General features: G+C 36.4%; 1 protein-coding gene across 9 annotated transcripts in view; it reads right to left on the reverse strand.

The window, feature by feature from the left end:
* TBC1D5 (TBC1 domain family member 5) overlaps positions 1-24501 on the reverse strand; it is a 560456-nt gene that overhangs the window by 141137 nt on the left and 394818 nt on the right. For all 9 annotated transcript variants that reach the window (XM_048215962.2, XM_048215961.2, XM_044383370.3 and 6 more), the window contains one exon: positions 1433-1575. In XM_048215962.2, the coding sequence (XP_048071919.1) occupies positions 1433-1575 (143 nt within the window). The remainder of the gene's footprint in view (positions 1-1432; positions 1576-24501) is intronic.

Here is a 24501-nt window from a genome sequence, read left to right on the forward strand (position 1 = left end):
GATCTTAGCATAGGAGACAGGATTAAATTTTTAAAAAATATATAGTTGTGATACACCAAAGTTAAAAGAGCAAATACTTAATTGTTTAAGACTACAGAAAATCAGAATACATTTCAACAGTTGTTTGAATTGGAAAATTTTGTGAAAAGATTATCCTAAACGATTTTTTTAAAAAAAAGAGGCTATTCGTTCCTTTTGTTTTTTTTATTATTTACATTAAAAAATTTATACTACTTTAAAATGAGAGATTAGTATCGAATATTCTAAAATCTAGTCTCCATCAAATCTACCCAAACATCCTTCTCTACCTTCCAGATGTTAGCTCTCATGATTTCCATGTTCTTATATGATTAGCTCTGACTTAGAAAGAAGGAACTTTTCACTTAGTCTGTCAAAACCCAAACTATTTGACCTTCGAGGCACAGAAAAAACCCACAATTTTTGGATAAAATGTGGTGCTCCTGTCACTTATTCATTCAAGTAATTTTGGGGGAATTAAAAAAGTATAATCTAAAATTTTAAAGAATATTATTAGTGTCACCAGAGGCACAACAAGAGCATCTGGCACCACTGGTATTCAGTGAACAAATAGAGAGAACCACACAGCAGTGAAACAGTCAAGATTATGAATGACTCCCGACAGTTTATGTTCTGACAAAGTCCTACTCCTAAGAGGTTTTTTTTTTAAATTTCCTATTTAATCATCACTTTGTGCAATCTTCCTAATTATATTTTGGCTTACAAATCTTGTTTTGTGAGCAGTGATTATTTTTCTGAGAAGGAAAACAATTTGAGGTATTTCGAAATTTAAAACATGCTCTGATATTTTCTTCAAGCTGAAGATTATCAGACTACTCCAAACAGATAGGCACCGGCTTTCCAGCTATGGCAAGCATCCTAAGGTAGATCTCATGAGACAGGAATACGTCTACCATTTGGCAATCTACTGAGAAATACATTTGGCCAAAATATAACTGAGAAGAAGTTAAAATATCTTTAAATGTAATATTTATTTTTTATTGGCAAGTTGTTGATACTATAAAAATAGCTCCAATCTCCTGATAAATATCTTTGAATACTTCCTACCTGTCAGAAGGTGGAGCTCTAAACATATCTGAAATACCAGCTTTTTATTTGTGCATTTCACAAATGTGTGTAATGAGGAGATTAAAGCGGGAGTAAAGTCTTTAGAAAAATGGCTCTGAGGAATATTTCAATTCTCTCAGGATAAAATCACCCACATCTCCCAATATGTACATAGTTAACTAACAAAAAAGATATTTAGTATGTTCCTTTGAAACTTCAATATATTACCTACTATAAAAATGGAGGCACAGTAATTCAGAGTAAAAGAATAAGTATATTTAAAAGACAAACGCATTCAAAAATCAGGACCACCTACTTGGATGTAGGCAAGGTCATTAACACTTACAAGCATCTCGGATGTAGAGTAACATGGCTATGAAGATATAATCAACTAAACTCAGGCTGAGGCCATCTGCAAACAAGGCATCCCAAACGACCAGAAGATCCTGCAGGGGGAACTCTCGTCCAAACAGTAGCCGGACCCACCGTCTGGAAACAAAACCAAAATTCGGAAATGAGTACTTCTGAGAGTAATATAAAGAGGAATCATTTTCTCCTACACTTGTGAAAAAAAATTTTTTTAACTGATCACACTGAGCAAATATTATATATCAAACACGTAATACAGTAAAATCCAAGTTTTAAGCTTTCAAATGAATTTTGTAATTTTATAACTGGGCCACAATCATTAAAGTTTATTCCTGTATGTATAAAACACTAGCGTGATATTTGAAAAGGGTAGATATCTTTCATATTTAACACAAATCCCAAATCTCAAAAGGCAAAGAGGAAAATGAATGCACAGTGGTCTGATAGTTGCCTCACAGGTAAAGGTAGGAATTAAAAAATAGAATTTTCCCCAAATTTTATGATCACTACTGATTTTGTTGTTGCTATTGTTAACTGGACTTTTGCAAATAATTGTACAACAAATTAACTACAACCAAACAGAAACTGCATTCTCACATTTCACTCTTACTTTAAAATATTCATTTTAAAATTAAATGTGGGGAAAAAACAGTAGATATATATATATATATTTTTGTCAACAAAGACAGTTATTTTAAGTGAAATAAATAGTGACACTGTATTTTTAACTTTAGAACAGATATACTTTATTAGTGAGGTTGTCTTTTGAGCGCCATTTTTAAAAACCGAGTCACTTCCATGGCCAGGAAAATGGGTATCTATGCTATGAGCACATCCAGGCAGCTTATAAGAACACTAAACAAGGTCTGTATATAATTATATGCCATAAACAGCTATACCTCAAACTTTCAACAAACGTTAAGCTACTCATAAATAATTCTTACAAGAAAATTGAGGTGCCTGGGTGGCTCAGTCAGTTAAGCGGCTGCCTTAGGCTTAGGTTAGGATCCCGGGGTCCTGGGATAGAGCCCCACATCAAGCTCTCTACTCAGCAGGGAGCCTGCTTCTCCCTCTCCTGCTCCCCCTGCTTGTGCTCATTCTCCCTCTCTGGTCAAATAAATAAAATCTTAAAAAAAAAAAAAATTCTTACAAGAAAATTAAAATAATTCACTTTGAGATCCATTTTTTATCCATTTACTTCTAATTCTATAACAGCACGGCTACAATTTCCTTACACTAAACCTTTTTTCTCCAGGAATTTCAGCTAGAATTCTACGTCGTTCTGGCACATAACAAAGAATCAAAAATTCCAAATTTCTAGTATACCAAATAGTACAGAAGAGAGGGAATTCTCTAAAAATTAGTTAAAAGAGATGACCTTTTTGCAAAATTAGAAACCAAATATAACCATCCGTGGGGTTAAAGTGAGTACCAACCCCCCTCTCCCACCCAGAATTCAAATATTCTTCAGGGAGTGTCATATTTAAGGAGAAATCAAAGCTGTGACAATATAGTGTAGAATCACACAAATGTATCAAAGTTATTAGTTTTATTTATCTTTCAGTTCTTACTCTACTGCTAACATGAGAGGTGACTAAAACAAAGTATTTTTTTGGTCTAATATTGCCTGCAGTTGTGTGGCTTAGGGAAAAACATTCTTTCTCTACACACCATAATTCTTTCAAATTATACATGCCAATATTTACTATTTCAAGAAGTACAAAAATATCTCTAAATCACATAGAATGTTCTTCTTAATGACAAAGAATTAACTGGTCTAGCAAGGAGTGTCAGGGGAACCAGAGAACGGGCAAATCAAAAAAAGTACCTGGATTAAACCATTTTAGGCATCTGCTTAAAGGATCTTTAAACTTATAATTACATCTGCATTATTAAATGGCTAAAACAGTTAGAATGTGGTCATTTACAGTTATTCAGCTGATACAACTGGGAGAAAAATGATGAAAATCTAAAGTCTAACATGCTTACTCTCGTTGGTAACACTGTATTGTATAACTGAAATTTGCCAAGAGAACTAAAATATTCTCACCATAAAATGAATCAGTGAATGAATGAATGAATGAATGAAATGTGTGAGGTGATGGATGTGCTAATTAACAAGATGGGAGGAATCCTTTCACAATGTACACGTATATCAAATCATTACAATGTACACTTTAAATATCTTACAATTTTATGTGTCAATTATACTTCAATAAAGCTGAAAAATAAAATAATTAAGAATTACCTTGGCTGGGACTCCTGGGTGGCTGAGTTAAGTGTCTGCCTTCGGCTCAGGTCATGATCCCAGGGTCTTGGGATCGATTGAACCCCATGCCAGGCACCCTGCTTAGTGGGGAGTGTGCTTCTCCCTCTGCCCCTCCCTCCAGCTTGTTCTCTCTCTCTCTCTCTCTCTCCCCCTCCTTCTCTCTCCCTCAAATAAATAAGTAAAATATTTTTAAAAGAAGAATTATCTTGGTTTAATAGATAGGCAAATTTTGGCAGTTTCAAAATAGAAAATTCTGACATTTAACCGATCCTCCCTGGTTCAAATCTGGATGTCAGTACAAAATTCAAGAATTCCACCTACATAACGGTAGCTACATAGTTGAGGTGAGCATAGCATAATGCGTAAACTTGTCGAATCACTATGTTGTACACCTGAAACTAATGTAGCATTGTGTGTCGACTATACTCAAATCCAAGAATTAAAAAAGAAAAAGAATCACACCTATAAAATTGTACTGTACCTTGAACTTACTCCTTTCATTAACAGAGGTGTTTTTTTTTTTTTTTAATACTTTCCTTATTTGAATAAGCCCATTTATGTAACCAAGGCTGGTGTTTCCTGAAAGACATTACTTTTGCTTAGCCTTCTTATGTGTAGGGGGAAAATCTTCTGTGTGTTCTTCCTGCTACCTCCCATTAAAAGCAAAATGACTTTTGAAAAAAGTTGACATCTCTCATGCTAAAACAGACATCATTTCACAAAAAAAAGAAAAAAAAAACTGATGGTTAATACTCACCACAGAGAATATAATACCATCTTTTGGCCCCTTGCTGAAAGCCCAAAGATTTTTTCTTTTTCTTTTTTTTTAAAGATTTTATTTATTTGACAGAGAGAGAGGGAACACAAGCAAGGGGAGTGTGAGAGGGAGAAGCAGGCTTCCCGCTGAGCAGGGAGCCTGATGCAGGGCTCAATCCCAGGACCCTGGGATCATGACCTGAGCCAAAGACAGACGCTTAATGGCTGAGCCACCCAGGCACCCCAAGTTCTCTTATTTTCTTATGGACAATCACAGCTTTGGTTTCATTACAGGTGGTGTTTCAAGAGAAAAGAAAGAGACAGAGAGAGAAAGAAGGAGGAAGGAAGGAAGGAAGGAAGGAAGGAAGGAAGGAAGGAAGGGAGGGGCAGAAAGAAAGGGAGGGAGGGAGGAAGAAAGAAAAAAGGAAAAGGAAAGGAAAGGAAAGAAAGGGAAAGAAAAGAAAAGGAAAGAAAGGGAAAGAAAGCAAGGAGGAAGGGAGAGAAAGAGAAAAAAGAAGCAAGAAAGCTCCCTCCTCTTAAAGAAATTATATATATCCTATTAATTCTATAACAAAATGCCCAGTTACTGCTCAAACTCATGCAACTTCCCTGCTGCTTGGGGTTTTGTTGGCTTAGCTTCAAAAATGACCCCACAGACAGAAACGTGCAGCGATCTCCACTGCAGCACTGTCAGGAGGGAGAACTGCAAATATCTAGTCATCTACATTGAATAAAACATATGATCAAAACTACACACAATGTAAGTCTTCAGTACTTTTATATTTAATGTGTAATCTATGATGTGCTGCTTTATAAATGTTTCACATTGCTTTATTTTTGAAGTTTCACCTTGCCAAGTACACTGCTAAATAATTCCAGGGCACGGACCAAATTCTGTGTGTGTGTGTGTGTGTGTGTGTGTGTGTGTGAGAGAGAGAGAGAGAGAGAGAGAGAGGGAGAGAGAGAGAGATGAAAAGAGACAGAGAAAGAGAAAGATCCAGAAAGTTCTTTGAGAAGAGCTCTGTACACTTTGCTAAGTGCTCTGTGTTTACCAAGGTCTTGATAAACTCACTGTAAAGCCACCTGTCATGCTACCAAGAGGGAAAGGTGTAGCTAAATTGAAAGTACAGGCAGTGATCTTGTTAGTGGCAACATAAAAATAATTCAGGAAGTGGAAAAAAAAAACCCAAAAACACATAAGGAAAAAAATTTATTATTAGATGCTTGGCATGTTCCTTTTATATAAGACTGTTATACATGCAAGGATATAAAATTAAAGCAAAACACAGTTTCCTGTATTTTATATGCGATTATAGGAAAATTAAAGCCAAATTCTCAAAATATTTAAGTAGTACTGTATGACTAATGGAAAGCTTTGGGACCAACGATGACCTTATCAATAATTTAATCATTTTAATCCCTACTGCATTTAGTTCATACATATATTCACCACACACAAAATTTCCTGTGCTATTTTGGGCTTTCTTCATTGAGCTTAAAAGCCAAGGAAAAATTCCGTTCTTTATGGAATGAGTTACCAACAGAAATTATTTCAGTAAGCTTTTGTATTCTTAGAAAGGAAAACTTACTCGAAGAAATGAGGTCTTATAAAGAAGTCACTCCTAAAATTAACACGCTTTTATTGCAGTTAAAAATATTTAGAGTGAGTTTAACTTACACTTAAGGCTTTCTTTTCCCCTTAAAGATAGCTTCAGTTTAATTGCTTGATACTATTAATCTTGCTTTATGCATGTTACACCTGCAGATTGCAATACTCATAACTGTACACATTTTATCACTTGTGATAATACAATAATTCATATTTTACCAGACCTACTTAGTAATTAAAATCTACAAACAAAAAAGACCATCTGAGGTATTAAATTTAATAATAAACCACCGAAAGACAGGACTGTTTCTATGTCTGCACTTATACCACTATTCTCAATTTAAAATTTCTGTGTAATTAAGCTGCTATCCCCAGGGGAAGGAACTCCCGATGGTATTATTGCTTGGTGAATGACCCATGGAAACACTAAGAGAAATCCATTTTTTTAGCAGTTTATGAAAATGACCAATTTGAGGTTCAACTAAACAGAGCCTTCATCCAACATGGCTGTAGTAGGTTATACATGCATAAAGAAACATATACTGTATCTTCATTTCCTATTCCTTTAATGACCCTTTAGTAAGATACAGGCATAGCCAGCTTAGAAGAACAAGTAAAATAAAAAACCTATATTCAATTTAACAAACATTGTAAGGGCATCTTAAGCAACATGTGATCACAAAATGATAGCACTGGGTAAGCATACTGGAACACAAGACAGCAATGTTAGATTTTTGTTTAATGATATTAATTTTGCTTTTTTGCCTTCTGTTCACTTGTACTTTTCAAAGCTAACAATTAATTTTTAAATAACCCATGCAGGGTAGAGAATAAACACAGAATCCAAATTCTGTATTAGTATCAGAGGAAAGCAATAGCAAACCAAAGTGTTCATCTCTGTGGCTGGTAGCTCCTTGACAAAGTTGAGGCTTTTCTTATGTTGTGCTCCTTTGTACTCAGTTCTTTTAAAATTAATCTACCCTGAGTTTTCCTTTATACCAACTCTGTGAAAATAGTCTTAAAATTAAAACCAAATATTGCAGTTATTATAATTACGGTCACAAGGCATTCTCATCTTTAATTCTTACTCCTTTGCAGAACAGAGACACAAAATATGGAAGCCAAAATAAAGCATTTTTTCCAATTTCACATTTTCTTCTTCTAACAGTGCTGCAGAATATATTATTGGAAGATGCTTAGCCTATTTATGATTTTTTTTTCTTTATCTAGTACTATTTCGATTCAGTCCTCTTAAAAAATGTTTGGGATCTGCATGTGTTACAGAAAGATTTGAATACTTCAAGCCCATTAAACTCTGCTTCAAAAATAGAAGGAACTGAAACTTTGAATTAGTTATTATCTTTACAGTACTCAGATTTGCTTTCTATGTGCTCCTTGTAATCCATGGGTTGAACTCAGCTTGAATTTAGCTTTCTGGGAACACATGTTAAACTTAATCTAACCCCCACAGGATATGTACACGGACTGTTAAAAATATGTGTTTGACTTTGGGGAAAATTCTCCATTCCTCTCAGAGGGCAGTACATAGCCCTTTATTAAGGAAGGTTTCTTATTCCAAAAATAAGTTCCTAATAATTACCACCCATTCCTACTGTAATTTATTCTCTTTGGCAAATGTATGAAGCCGTTTTGTCAGAACAACTGTAATACACCCTTTGCAAAAATAGTTTGAACGGAAAACAGAGCTTGTGCATCTATGGTTTTCATGAGAATGCTGAGCATAGAAGCTGACCATCATATCTTTAGAAACTGTATAATCTTTGAATATTTTCTCTCTCTCTCTCTCTCTCTCTCTCACACACACACACACACACACTCACACACCCCTCTTTTAAACGTATACCTGCTATATGTTTACAAATATGGTATTTCAAGGACTAGTAATTTTAAGATGTGTCATTTACCAGCAAATTCAAATAAAGCTAGTAAAAGATGGTATTCCTTCAATATAGATTTAGTTGTATGAATAGGATGTGCTCTGAGAATCCTATTGTATATTCCAACCAGTATGCAGTTAGAATCTTAGTCCTGCCTTGAGAGAACTATGGGAATAAAAGTTGCTGAGAACTGATTTTTCTATCCTATCACTTACTTGGGCTCCACTAGCAGTGAGCTGCTACTGGACATCTCCTTGAGAAAATTACTTGGAAGCCACTACTGCCTATAAATAACAACATGAAGAATTAATGGACAATTGGTGGTTATGTTGGGAAAACTTTTAGGCTCCATGAATACCAGTCTTTATTCATACTACAGATAATTTTTACTTCTAGAAAGTCTGTAAATAGGATTTGTTCTGTCATTTTACCTTAGGAAAGGGAATTATGATCAAATCAGTCTTCTATAAGAGCATACAAAGAATTGCTAAAAATAATTGCTCCTATCCTCCCTAATCTGAAACTCATTAAAAAACAAAATTTTGTGACTTTTTTCTTTGAAATTGTCATAGATCATTTCAAATACCAATGGGATCTTAACCTGAGTATTACTTTTCAAATTCCCCTGCATAAATCTCCTAATGCATTTACACCCATTGTTGGAAGAAGTGACATGAGGCGTAACACTAAGCTCAAAAGTATCAGGATCCATGGGATTCAGGATAGAGGGAAGACCATGAATCTGTAGGCTGGTAATGTCATCAAGAAAGTCAGACTGACCCCATTCCTAAAAGGCAGCAGTGGTGTTTGTTTCCTTTCGACCTATTACCACCTACCTACAGCTGTAAACAGTCTCCGGGATTCATTTTACTGGCTCTGTCTTCCTTCTTTTCTTCTCGATCCCATAAGTCACCCTGACCCTGCCTGGCTTCTCAGAGGTCAGGACAGGTACTTCACTTAAGGCTGATGTTTGGAGGTTCCATTATCTATTGGTGTCACTGCTTCCTAATTACATTTTCCAGAGATAAAGGCGCTGATAAGCAAATGCTAGCTTAAGGGTTAGTTACTGATAGTTTGGTTTGGCTTCTCTCCCTTCTCTAGCAGATCACAAGCTCCTTGGAGCTATTTGGTATTAGACATAAAGTAAGGGATTGACAAATGTTTATTAAATTAGTATGAATCCTCCTCTCCTGTCAGCTCTTCTTGATCTTGACCCTACATCCTTCATTTCTCGCAGGTTTCCTAGCCGCTATGCAGATGTTTCCGTAAGTTTCTCATCTCTGTAAAGATCCCTGGAAACAAACATTAAATAGGAAGTGATCACACCCATGTAAGAATTGATGGAGGCCTCCTAAGGCTTCTTGGACCTCCCTCTGCATTTCCTGAACACTGGCTCCGTGCTTGCTCATCCTCAGATGCTCCTCAGCTGGCCCCTATTTCTGCTAAGACCACGCTACTCAAAGTATGATCCTAACACCAGCATCATCTTCTGGGAGCTTGTTAGAAGTGCAGACTCCTAGGCCCCTAATATAATCTTACTGAAATGATAATCTTCATTGTAATAAGACCTCCGGGGGGGGTCTGTGTGCATGTAAAGTTTGAGAAGCACTGGCCTAGGTTGACAGATTCCTGTTTCCTGTCCATTTTAAGGTGCCAGCTGTCAGGGCTCCTCAAATCCACCATGCATTCATGTAAACTTACTCCAGGGGAAGAAAAGGCTTAAACTACTGAATGACTCTTCCAATTAGAGTAGTGGTCTCAAACTTTAGCATTTATCAGACTAGCCTGGAGGGCTTATTAAAACACCATTGCTAAAACCCATACTGAAAGTTTGGGGATTCTGATTTTGAGATTCAGGTGGGTGATAATTTGCATTTTGAACTAGTTTCTGGAGTTGCTAACGCTGCTGACCTGGGGGCCATAACGAGAGAATCACCACATTCTGGTAATTCTGGTTTCTCTCCACATCTCCACAGCTCAGTCCTGGGTATGGGTCTTCAAATCAGCTTACTCAACATGTCTAGTCACTGGACTGACGACCACTAAACATCTATTGGCTAGGAGAGAAAGCGCACAGAGCCAAAGACCTCTTCACATCCTATCTCCATTAACTTCTAAACTTTTATTTAAAAAAACATCCACAAACACTATAAAAACATTATCCAATAAAAAGGAGAGACATGGATGTGGGAAAGAGGGAGGTCTCCCAAAGTTTGGAAGAACCTAGGCCACTGTGATTTTTTTTTTTTTAACTCCCAGTGTATTATAAGATGAAGAAATGCCAAGACAAGGCTATAAAAACTGTGACATTTTAAATGTTAACATTTACAAGTCAATGTTTTTTAAACATAAATTTACTATGATGGATAGAAATAATCTCATTTGAAGGCAAAGTGAACACTCAAATCAAATTTCGAGGCCCTTCGTGTTTAGTCCTGAGCTAATGGCTTTCCTGGGCCTCTAGTGATTGGCTTCAAAGAGGTAAGAGAGTTGGGACATGAAAGGACATCGCTGATGAGCTTTGTGCAAAGAGATAGAGCCCAAGAAGGAAGTGGCTCAGTCCTGGGTGTGGGTCTTCAAATCAGAATCCCAATCATACCAGTACCCAAAAGGGTATTCTCACATTTCCCAAGCAGAAGCCGTACAATATGGGGAGCCTGGCTGAATGGTCATCTCTCTGGTGTTTGTTTAGTCTGCTTCACCTGTGAGCTGTTCTCACTCTAACGTTCTGCACTATCACCTTGCTCAGATCTGTCTTTAGAATAAAACACATATTTAAAATACAAAATAAAGAGGTGCCTAGGTGGCTCAGTTGGTTAAGCATCTGCCTTCAGCTCAGGTCATGATCTCAGGGTCCTGAGATGGAGCCTTGTGTCAGGCTCCCTGCTCAGCAGGGAGTCTACTTCTCACTCTGCCCCTCTGCACTACCCCAATTTGTGCTCTCTCTCTCAAATAAATAAAATCTTAAAAACATACAAAATAAAATGAATACAAAATGGTCTAAAATCTTTGGGATGTAGCAAAAGCAGTTCTAAGAGGGAAGTTTATAGTGATACAGGACTACCTCAAGAAACAAAGAAAAAAATCTCAAATGAACAACCTAACCTTATACCTAAAGGAACTAGAAAAAAGCAAACAAACACAAACAAAAACAAAACAAAGACCAAAGCTTGTGGAAGGAAGGAAATAATAAAGATTAGAGTGAAAATAAATGAAATAGAGGCTAAGAAAAAAAAAATAGAAAAGATTGAAACCAAGAGCTAGTGCTTTGAAAAGATAAAGTTGATAAACCTTTAGCTAGACTCATCAATAAAAAAGACAGAGGACTCAAATAAATAAAAATCAGAAATGACAGAGGAAAACTAACTGACACTACAAAAATATAAAGAATTGTAAGAGAATATTATAAAAAATTACATGCCAACAAGTTGGGTAACCTAGAAGAAATGGACAAAATTCGTAGAAACATACAATCTTCTAAAACTGAATAAGGAAGAATTATAAAAACGGAACAGATTAATTACTAGTAGTATAATTGAACTGATACTCCAAAACTCCCAACAAACAGAAGTCCAGGACCAGATGGCTTCACAGGTAAATTATACCAAATATTTGATGACGAGTTAATACTTATTCTTCCTAAACTATTCCCAAAAATTGAAGGGGAAGGAATGCTTCCAGGTTCATTTTAAGCCAGGCAAGCATTACCCTGACATCAAAACCAGGCAAAGGCATTATTAAAAAAAAAGAAAACAATAAGCCAATATTTGATGAACATGGACACAAAAATCCTCAACAAAATGTAAGCAAAATGAATTCAACAATATATTACAAGGATCATTTACCACAATCAAATGGGATTTATTCCAGGGATGCAAGGGTGGTTCAATATTCATAAACCAATCAATGTGATATGTGACATTAACAAGAAGAAGGATTAAATGAATTTACAATGGGGAGAAGACAGTCTTTTCAATAAATGGTGTTGGGAAAACTGGACAGCCACATGCAAAAGAATGAAAACAGACCACTTTCTTATACCATACACAAAAATAAATTCAAAATAGATTAAAAACCTAAATGTGAGACCTGAAACCATAAAACTCCTAAAAGAAAGCTTTGGAAGTTATCTTTTGGACATCAGCCATAGCAACATATCCATGGATATGTCTCTTCAGGCAAGGGAAACAAAAGCAAAAACAAACTATTGGGACTAGATCAAAATAAACAGTGTTTATACAGCGAAAAGGAAATCATCAACAAAATGAAAAAGCAACCTACTGAACAGGAGTAGATATTTGCAAATGATGTATCCCATGAGGGTTTATATTCAAAATACATAAAGACTCCTAAAACTCAACACTAAAAAAACCAAATAATCCAATTTAAAAATGGGTGGAGGACCTGAATAGACATTTTTTCCAAAGAAGACATGCAGATGGCCAACAGACACATGAAAAGATGCTTAACATCACTAATCAGAGAAAGGAAAATCAAAACACAAAGAGATTATCAACTCACACCTGTCAGAATGGCTACTATCAGAAAGATAAGAAATAACAAGTGTTGGTGAGGACATGGAAGAAGGAAACCCTCATGCACTGTTGGTGGGAATGTAAACTGGTGTGTTCATTGTGGAAAATAGTAGGGAGGTGTCTCAAAAAATTAAAAATAGAAATACCACATGATCTAGTAATCACACTACTGGGTATTGACCCACGGAAAATGAAAACACCAATTCAAAAAGATACATGCACGCTTATGTTTACTGCAGAGTTATTTACAACAGACAAGAAATGGAAGCAACCCAAATGCCCATCAAGAGATGAATGGATAAAGAAGATGTGGTACACATATACAATGTAATATTACTCAGCCATTAAAAGAATGAGATCTTGCCATTTGTAATAACGTGAATGGACCCAGAGGATATTATGCTAAGTGAAGTCACCCAGAAAAAGACAAATACTGTATGATTTCACTTACATGTGGAATTTAAAAAATAAAACAGAATCTTAAATACAGAGAACTGGTGGTTGAAAAAGGGGAAGCTGGTGGATGGATGGGCAAAATAAAGGGGTTTAAGAGGTAACTTCCAGGTAGAAAATAAACCATGGAGATGAAGAGTACAGCATAGGGAATACAGTCAATAATACTGTAATAGCATTGTGTGGGGACAGATGGGTGACTATCCTTACCGTGGGGAGCACTGAGTTAATGTGTAGAATTGTGGAATTGATATGCTATACACATGAAACTAATATAACATTGTATAGCAAGCATACTTCAATAAAAATGAATGAATGAACGAATGAATGAATGAATAAATAAATAAAATATTATTTCTGGAAAAATAAAAAGCTAAACTCTAAGAGATGTTCACCCAAAGGCATTACCACCAGCTCTATGACATCCTGGTGGAAGAGCTCTTTCAGTATAAGGGAGGTGGAACCTTTCACATCTCAATGCACAGCTGAAATAAAGGAAAACCACCCAAATAAAAATAAGCAGAGGCTATTTATTCAAAGCTTGTTAAAACAAGGGAATCAGCTACCATCACTTGTGTTTGGCAAAGAATCAAAAGCAGTCAGGGAGTGAGAAAGCTTTGTAGGGAAAAACAGGAAAGGCTTCAGGTATGCCTGACTAAAGGTTTGAAGTATGGCTGTAGGGTAACTAAAAAGGGAGCATCATATGTGATTGATTTGGGGAACATGTTTATTTGGCTTTCTCTGGCTGGTCCTGAGTTGGAAACAGACAAAAAGAGGAAAGGTGGCAGTCACTGACCAAGTTCTGACTGTTCTGGTCTGATTTTGCCACAGAGGTTATGGTTTGGCTTCCTGGGCTTATGTGCGTCAGAGTTCTACTGTCCTACACTGTCTGGCCACTGTCCATTAGCATATTCAGTCTTTGAATACACACTCTTGGCTTCTGAGCCTATGCCTGTGCCCAGTCTGGAACTAGCTGCAGTTATGGGAATTCACAAAATTAAGTTATCTGATAGCTCTTAAGTTCAAATAGAGACAAGTTTGAGAGGCAGTGGCAATGGGTATGTAGTCCCCTCTTTGCAAAAGTTTACAAAAAGTATAAAATAGTGAAACTTAAATTCAGTTCTCTATATAATAGAAGTTGTGGACCCCTTTAAGAATTTAATCAAATTTATGAACCCTCTCCCCTAAAAAAATACACAACCCCACACATACCACACCTACTCACGTGCAAATTATATCAGGAGTTTGGCAGAACCATGGACCTTAAATTGGTAAGTCATGCTCTGTATTAGTGTTCATTTTATTTTTGATGCTTGTACTGCCATGGGAAATTATATTCTACTGAAAGGAATACACAGCCTCCTTGTGCCTATTTCAAAGTACCTCCCTGCATTTCACAAGAATGGCATCTCTTCCTTCTTGAGGGGTCCCTGATTAAGTCTCTGCTACTGAGTAGCTAATCTGTATGGCTCGGCTGATCGAACAGCCTATAAACCACCACCACATTGGGAAAATGGCCATGATCTGGCAATACTCGTCTTCACGAAGTTGGCAGGGGATGGATGGGTCCAGGGAAATGCACATCCTTCAATGACTTCTTCTTTTGACTTATGCTAGCTCTGATCTGACCATAGTAAGACTGCTATGAAAAACATTAAAGATCGTCGTTTAACAAATTTTTCTTGAATGACAACTATATGGCAGTTACTGTGCTAGGCCCTAGACTGGATGACATGCTGACAACTTCCAATCATTAACATGGAAATTATCCAAAGTGAAATTCTGATTCAATAAAAGTTCTATCAATCTGGGTTCCCACAGTCTGCGTTTTTCTCTGACCCCTCCCCACTAAGTCCCCCAATCAACCTGGGTATGCTCAGGGAATGCAAACGAATGGCAACATTACCCAAGTATGATTAGTAAGGTAAAACAATTTAAAATATTACTAGATAACATTCCAAAGCCAAGTATTAATTGTTTTTGTATTATCCACCATTTAGGATTTTAAGTGCCATATTCCTATGCATTAATGCAGATAGATGAAGAGCTGAATGTATCCTCATGGGGCCCAGATGACTTACAAGGGAACAGGGTGAGATAGGAAGGGAGAAGGAAGACCCTGAGGGAGTCAGTGAGGGCAAAGGATGCTCAGTGGCAGCACAGGCATTACTTTGAATATGTGGTTTTGGTGAGAAATTCAGAAGCCCAACTCAGTTACAAGTTACCTTTCCCTAGTATTAGAAGCAAAAGGGAAACAAAAGAGGGTGAAAGAGGGGTTGGCTGCTTCACTTTATCCCTGGCTCCCCAGCTAATAGCTGAAGTTTAGTGCCCAGAGAACTTTACAGTCAACTATATGTGTGTAAATTTTTTTTAAAAGAAGGACAAATATACATTAAGCAAGGAAAATGTGTTTCCTTATTCACAGAAGATTGCAACTCAATGTTTTTAAAATAAACACACACAATTTCTGATGATAATGGCAAATATCATGCATTTATATGACTTCTTTGATTTCTAAAAGTACTACCAAATATATGATCTAAAAATATGCCTTCACCACGTAAAAGCAGTTTTCTTTCAAGTGGTCTGTGGAATATACTCATTAGAAGCACTTACGGGAAAACTCCTGCATGTTTCAGAGATAGGTGACTTCTCTGCTCACCCCAGTACATTAATCATGGATCCAAACAGGCAGGGCAGGCCCCTACGTGTTGCAGCTGCCTCCATGGAGGCACATGGCAGCGCCCGAGCACACCCCGACCAAAAGCAGACTGTAGCTTTATACGATGATAACTTAACGCCTAGCTCAGTGTTCCTCCTACATGTTTATGCTCCTCTTGAATTCTCCTCTTTCATTCCTAAAGGATATCTAATTCAGATTTATAGAAAACATCACCTCTCCACATTAATGACTAAGTTTCAAGACTTAAGACGCACAATATCTACCGTTGCTGTCAAATGTGTGATAACTGCGTTTCTCCGTGTAGAAGAAACGGGGCTTTCTGAAGGACTTATTTTGATGAATCATGATCTGCTAGTTCATGAGCACCCCGGCTACCATACAGTGGAGATTACAGCTACGGTACCCTACAAGATTTAGAGTGCTCCTTCCTAAGGAAACTCATTAAGGAAACTATAAAGAACAAAGAACTTACAAAGAAAAATTAATTGCCACTTTTGGTCAGCTGATTTTAGAAAGACTTATGAGGTCTAAAATTGTATATCGGGCTAACAGAGAGAACAGAAACTCAGTGAAGTCTAGCTTACTGGGGGCATCATGGAATACGATATGTTCATAAATTAATCTGCTCGTAAACCAACTCAAATACGAAGCACAAAAACATCATATAAAATACTTTAAATTTACTTCCGTCAACAACACTCATTTCCTTTCCACATCAGCTAGCCGATACTGCGGCTGAGTGCTGGTGCTGAGAAGCCACAAATCTGCAATCTCAGTCTGCGCCCTTGTTTTCGCACTACAGTCTCCTATCTTGCCATCTTTCTCGCTCCCTTTTATTTCTTATGAATTAAATGAATACTATGTAAAGCTATTGTTCTGTTAATTTAGAGTAATTTTTTTTTTCAAATGGTGAAAAAGAATTTTAAATTGTAACAGGACATGTAATGAGAAGACATTTCCCTTCTCATCCCAGATCTTCCACCTCCAAATCCACCTTCCTAAGGGTAGCTGATGCTCTTTTTTAACATAGAGACATTTTTGTGCATGCATGCACCTTTTAAAAACATATATGGGAAAATACTGTATCATGTATTTTTTAATTTAACAATATGATTGTTAAAATGGAGATCAGGGGCACCTGGGTGGCCAGTGAGTTAAGCGTGTGACTCTTTGTTTTGGCTAAGGTTGTGATCTCAGGTTCACAGGATGAGACCCAAACCGGGCTCCGTGCTCTGCTCGGAGTCTGCTTGAAACTCTTTCTCCCTCTCCTTCTCCCCGTCCCCACCATTCACTCACACACACGCTCTCTCTCGCTCTCAAATAAATATTTAAAAAACAAAATAAAATAAGGTAAAGTAGAGATCATCCCAAATCAGCATTTATAGAAATACGTTATTGTTTTTTATGGTTGCATAGTATTCTAGTGATTTAACCATTCTTCTATTTTGGGGCATTTAGATTCCTTCCATTGTTATTCTGTATGATACTGCATAGATTATCCTCGTATAGGTCTTTATGCTTGTAACTATATCATGGGAAAAAGTGAACTGCTTACTTCATGTTATCCTCAACACTTTAGTTTGATTTAGAACTCTCTGATTACAAAGAGCAATACTGGGTGGTCTCAGGGGGAAAATGGTGGGATTTGGGAACATGGTAAAACAGTGGTTTTTAAAGTATGGTCCCACACCAGTAGCAGTAGCATTACCTGGGATTTTGCTCAAATTGCAGATTCTTAAACTTTACCCACCCTATATCTACTAAACCAGAAATTCTGTACAGGGCCCAGCAATCTGTATTTGAACAAGCCCTCTGGGTGATTCTGATGCAAGTTCAAGTTTGAGAACCACTACTCACTCGAAGGGTATATAGTCCTGGGCTCAAAAGCTACCAGGAACCAAGGAAGTTTTAGTGACCCCCCCTAAGGTTTTCCATCTTCTCAGACTACAGGGAGGTCTCTTCTCCCAGGCAGAAATTTTATTATAATGTCAAATTTACCAACATTTTCTTCACGGTTTATGGGTTTTTGAATTGTCCACCTTAGAATATAAAAATAATAATTTTATTCCTATTTTGTTTATATCAATGATCCATCTGGCATTTGTTATGGTACAAAAATAGAGATTTAGTTTCATGGTTTACCAAACGGCTCGTCAGTTCTCAAAACTGTATTACTGAACAATCCATTGTTTTCCCACTGATTTGAAATTCTACTTTTATTATATATTAAATTCCCCTATGTACTGAGCGTCTATTTCAGATTCTCTATTTTATTTTACCAATATGTCTGCCTAATTATGTGCCAATTCTAAACTGTTATAATTATGGTAGCTATAATACATTTTTACAATGGGTGGGGCAAATGACTCTTTTATCCCAGAATAAACTTCTGACTATGCTTGAAAGCATGTTTTTTAAAAATTATTTTTGCAATTAATTTTTTTATTGAGGTATAACTAACATAACATTATATGAGTTATGGGTATACAATGTAATGATTCAATACTTGCACAAATTACAAAATAATCACTACAGTAAGTCCAGTTAATATCTGTCACCAGTTACAGAATTTTTTTCTTGTGATAAGAACTTTCAAGATCTACTCTCTAGCTACTTTCAAATATGCAATATATTATTAATCACCATGCTGTACATTGTATTCCCACGATTTCTTCACTTTACAACTGGAAATGTGTATTTTTTAACAAATTTGTACCTTTGTTAATCTCTTTTTAATGCATGTACAGTTTATACTTCTCTGTTATTATTTTAAACTATGTAAACTATGTTAAGATGTTTATTATTTATTTTTCCCCAAAAGAAACACTCCCTTGATGTATTAGTTGTAATTTACATTTTCTTATTAATTCACAACTGCTTTTATTTTTATTTCCTTCCTTTTGTGCTCTTTAGATTTATTTTGCTATCATATTCCTCATCACTTGAGCTACATGTCTAATTCACATATCTTTATTCCTTTTCGTTCAGTAATTTAAGAGTATCAGGCTAAGAACGTTTCAGAGTATTGTTTTGATCAAAATCAATAGGTTCTGATCAACACACTTCTTTTCTAAAAATTATGCAATTTCAGTTTAGAGTTCCTTTTAGTACAAGAGTAAAGAGAATTTTCATATTTTGTGATAGGTTTTCACTGGGGGTTGTTTTCTTTTTTTGTTATGAAATTTACTGACATTTTTGTTTGTGGCAAGTGTAAAAATAAATATTGTATGGACACATTCATTTCATTCTCTGTTTACAGTACACAGATTTTGATATATATCACTTAGATCTGACTTATTAAATGTAAATAGGTTCTCTATATCCCTACCCTATAGTGAGTTGGCCCGAATTTATCGTGAGTGAGGAGAGGTACGAGTAATTTATTTACTGTTGCATTTCTATTTCTTCTTATATTTCCTGCAGTGGTTACATGATAAAATCATTTTTTCTTTGGGGGGGGCGTGTACAATGATTAAAGAGTTTTCATTGTGAATTGTAAACTTTTTCACTACAAAATGTTTTCATTTATCTCATTCAATGCTATTTGCTTTAAATTCATTTTGTCTGATATGATTATTATTATACTTCATTTTTGTTTTCCCCATTATGTATGTGACAATTGTTTTATTTTCAATCTCTTTCAGTTTTCTTTGCTTTAGGAGTTATTTTCTTAGAATCTGTGCTGAATACTAAATTGTACATGTATAGGATAAACCTTTGATAGGCCCAGCAAAGAAAAACTATCACAGAAAGAACCACTACTGGGGAATGTAAAAATCGCAGGAAGGTTTTATGAGGCTAGGAAATGTTCAAGCTCTGGCTAAACAGACTGGAGAGAGACTGGTGTACATACAAGGAATTCGTTAGAAATCCCACATGTGTCACGCCTTAGCAGTAGAGCTAAATTGGCCCTTGGGTAGAGGACACATTAGAATCATATTTTTTAAAAAGCCTAAAAACAAGCATCAAAAAGATCAAGGGGATCCAGGGGCGCCTGGGTGGCTCAGTTGTTAAGCGTCTGCCTTTGGCTCAGGGCGTGATCCCGGCGTTCTGGGATCGAGCCCCACATCAGGCTCCTCCGCTGGAAGCCTGCTTCTTCTTCTCCCACTCCCCCTGCTTGTGTTCCCTCTCTCGCTGGCTGTCTCTATCTCTGTCAAATGAATAAATAAAATCTTTAAAAAAAAAAAAAAAGATCAAGGGGATCCAAAAGTTACTTAACAGACTATCAAAAAGTAAACTCAACATTTCTTTAAAGGAAGATCACAAAATTCAGAAATTCAACAACAGAACATTTAAAATGTGTAGAATTTAACTTAAAAAATACAAATCATGGGGCGCCTGGGTGGCACAGCGGTTAAACGTCTGCCTTCGGCTCAGGGCGTGATCCCAGCGTTATAGGATCAAGCCCCACATCAGGCTCCTCCGCTGTGAGCCTGCTTCTTTCTCTCCCACTCCCCCTGCTTGTGTTCCCTCTCTCGCTGGCTGTCTCTCTCTCTGTCAAATAAATAAATAAAATCTTTAAAAAAAAAAAATACAAATCATGTGAAGAAATAGGAAAATTTTACCTACAACTAAACATATCAGAAAGGAATAATATCAATTTTACATAAACTCTTCCTGAAAAACTAAAAGCATAAATTTATATGACATCAGCATGACCAAGATCCCAAAGCCAAACAAAGACACCGAGAGAAAACTGCAGACCAATGTCCACCATGACCATAGGTACGAAAATCCTTAACAAGATATTAGCAAATCATATCCAGCTATGTATAAAAGGCATAAAGATTAGGAAGGAAGAAATAAAATTATCTGTAAGTGCAGAGGACACAATTTTCTACAAAATCACAAACAATCCACAGAAAAGTTACTTGCACTAATAAATAACTTCAGAAAGGATATAAAATGAAAAGGCCAATATACTAAACTCAATTATATTTTTACATACTGGGAATGAACAACTAGAAATTGAAATTAAAAGCAGCAGCATCTTTATAATTAGCACCAAAACCCCCACAAAATATTTAGGGATGAATATAATAAGTGAAATACTAATTATATATAATATGCTGAAAACTACCAAAAAATAATGAGAGAAATCTACAAATATCTAAATGAATGGAAAGATATACCATGTCCATTGACTGAAGTGTCAATACTGTTAAGATACCTATTTTCCTAAAATTGATGTTATAGATTTAATGCAATCCTAATCAAAATCCCAGCAAGATTTCTGGTGATATCACAAGCCAATTAAAATATATGAATGGCAAAGCAAAGAACTAAGAATAGCTAAAACAACTTTAAAAAGAAAAGCAAAGTTGGAAGACTCGTACTACATGATTTCTAGAGTTACTATCCAGGTATAGGAATCAAGACAACATAATATTGATAAAAGACACCTAGATCAATGGAACAGAAGAGAGTCTGGAAACAGACTTCACATATGTGGTCAATAGATTTTTGCTAAGGTGTCAAGGAAATTCAATCATAAAACACAGTCACAAATGATATTGGAATAATCACACATTCACTACAAAACAATGAACCCTGGACCTGTATTTCACACTATACACAAAAATTAAGTTAAAATGGATAACATATCTAAAGGCAAAAGCTATAAAATGTCTAGAAAATAAATAAGATAAAATTTTGTGACACTGATGTATGCAGAGATTTCTGAGGATACAGAAAACAGATCAGGCAAATGAAGTCACAAAGAACTTGAATGCTAAGCAACGAAACAAAGAACAAAAGGTCAGTAAGTCAATAAAGAATTTTTAAAAATCTTGAGTATTAAAGTCAAGTAAGTGGGAAAAATAGCAGAACAGATAAATTTTGTGTGACTTTATTCATTTTCTAGAGAACTAGGAATGTAACGTGTCAGGAGGAAATCTGAGGAAGAGTAAATGATTACATAGAAATATAAATAAGTACTACACACAAAAAAATACTTTATAGAATCCAGGGAAACACTTGTTCTGATATTCACAACACTAATAAAGAGAAAAGCTGACATAACCAACCAAACAGAACAGAGTGGTGTCCCATCCTGGTGGGGACACTGGAAGGTGGGAAATGGCGAAGTCACTGCTAGTTTAGTGGTGCTTCAAATTCTGGTATTTTCCAATGTGCCTATTTTAGTTACCTCCAGGGTTCTCATATGGCTATTTCATTCATTCAGATAAGCTTTAATAGCGGCACGCAGTGGGGCACAGAGTACAGTATGCTTGCTTCATTTTACCCAGAACCAGACCTATTCATAAATATTAAAAAGTCATCTCAAACTAAAAATATCCAATGCCAAACTCCTAATCCTCTCACCACTTTCTCCAATTCATCAAATAGCAACTCCACCCTTCTAGTTGCTCAGGGACCAGCAAACTGGGAATCTTCCTTGATTTTTTTCCCTCTCATACCCTACATGTAGTCTATCAGCGAGTCTTACGAGTTTCGCCTCGGAATATATTCATAATCTGACCATTTGTCACCAACTTTACTGACTGCACCCTGCTCTTCCATCTCGATACCAACTTTACTTTGTTGATACCACCATCATCCTTCACCTTGACTAACCAAACATTTAGTCTTTAATGTAATTAAAAAAATATGTGAGGGCCTAATATATGCCAACTACAATTATAAATAGTGAAGTTACAGCAGTAATCAAAACAGACAAAAATCTCTGTCCTCGTGGAGCTTATTTCGTAGAAAATTACTTCTAGTGGAAAGTGATTATTATTTCAGTAGCTTCTTAACTGACTTCCCTGCTTTTGCCCTTGTCTTCCTACAGTCCATTCTCATCACTGGTTCTAAGGTGATCCTTTTAAAAGGTGTCATGCCTCTGCTCAAATTTCTCTGGCATGTCATCTCAGAAAAAAGCCTATGTCCTTAAACTGGTTTTCAAGACCTTACAAAACCTGGCTATACCCTTTGACTTCATTTCTTACTACTGTCCTGCTTACTAGGCTTCAGCCTCATTGGCTTCTTTGCTGTTCTTTGGGCACATTAAACATAGGCCTGCTTGAGGGCCTTGGTACCTGCAGTATCAACTGCCTAGAGGCTTTCCTGCTCCCATAAGCCTAGAGGCTCCCATAAGCACTTCAGGTCTTTACTCAAATGTTACCCTCTCAGTGAGAAGTTCTCTGACCAGTCAATTAAAAATTACAACTCTTAAAGCGAAGTCGCCCAGTACTCTCTAGATCCTTTCCCAATCTACTTTTCTTGGTAGCATTCACTATTCCTGACATAATCCATACTTCATGTTTACTGTCTATCTCCCCCCTTTATAATAGAAGCTCCATAAAGACAGGGATTTTTCTTTGTTGCTTTTTTCCCCCCACTACTATAAAACAAGTGCCTAGCATAAATCATTTTTGAACATCCTTAGCCATTTTTCTAAAATCCAGTTATGGTATGTTAGAACTGGATGTGACTTTAAAGATCTTCTAGTCCTGTCTTTGTCAGCACACACTACCAATAATCTGGGTAGGATGTGATTACTGTTTTTACATCTCTTACTAAGAACCGCTCTCCATCCAGCTAGATGATCATCAGTAAGTGTGTTCTGTTGTTTCCCTACTGACCTAACCTGCCACAGACTATCCACCTGCAACTATCTGGCAGGCCGGTGGCAAATCAGCAAAGGAGGAAACTGAGAAGTGAAGTGTTTTGTCCGGTTCAACAGTGAGACAGCGGCAAAACTGGGACTCACTTCTAAATCTCCTACCCTACAGTATAGTACTCCTTCTTCCTTATGCCCTACTGCTTCTCGAGGGTTTGCAACGTTGAACTGCTGGCTTCAGTTACTTTCTAAACTAGGAGTTATTTTCTACAACATGAGGTGAGGGCTTTGTATATTAGAAACGGAGACCCAGAATAACAAAGTTATAGTAATAAAACTACCCTAAATAAAAAATCTCAAAACGCTATATATGATCAATAAAATTTAGGAGTTTAAAATGCGGATCCACAAGTACTAGAATTGTGTCTATCAGACATTTGGTACAGATGTTTTGGTATCAGCTGTTTATAATATTATCAAGTTCAAGTTAAGGGATGAGAATGCAGTAATTTTAATAAAGACCCATTTAGTGGATAACACTGAAGAAAGAGGGAGGAAAAGAGAGTTGGAGCCAGGTACTAGAGAGATGCTTCCTGACTCTTAAGGTTTGCCTTGTGTCTGGAATGGACAAAAACTCCTCTAAGCACTACTTCGTGCCATTAACAAGCATCTTTCCTGCATAGCCAGGGGATGACATAAGTTTCTGCTGCTAGAATTACAGTATATTAATTATGGGAGACACCATGCTTAGGTCCTTTATAACATCCGTAGGGATAACTTGATGATCATTTCAGAATCATTGTTCTAAGTCTCTACTAAGCCATCCGTCAACATAAATGGGCTTATATAACAAACACACTTTACAGAGTACTACACTAGGCATAAATAACGGGGAAATATTCAGCTTTGATGCTCAGGAACAAATAAGCTATATGTGCACATGTTATACCTTGACAGGCTGGGTGACCTAAAATTGGTGATTTTTAAATAGGAGATTCTCAATTACCTTAATTATATGGAAATTTGGTGGTTTTACATTTAGTCAATAATTATTTATTGTGGAAGCACAAACATGCGAAAATAAAGTGTGACCCTTGACCTCATGAGGATAAAATACAACAAAAAAAACACAACTTGCAAAACACCAGACAAGTGATTATAAACTCAATTTTAGGAAGTGGATCACAAAAACAGATCTCAGATTTATTAACATAAAAAGAGGTAATTAGGGACGCCTGGTGGCTCAGTGGGTTAAGTGTCTATCTTTGGCTCAGGTCAT

Source organism: Ursus arctos, unplaced genomic scaffold (genome assembly GCF_023065955.2).
Source record: "Ursus arctos isolate Adak ecotype North America unplaced genomic scaffold, UrsArc2.0 scaffold_20, whole genome shotgun sequence".
NCBI classification, from domain to species: Eukaryota; Metazoa; Chordata; class Mammalia; order Carnivora; family Ursidae; genus Ursus; species Ursus arctos.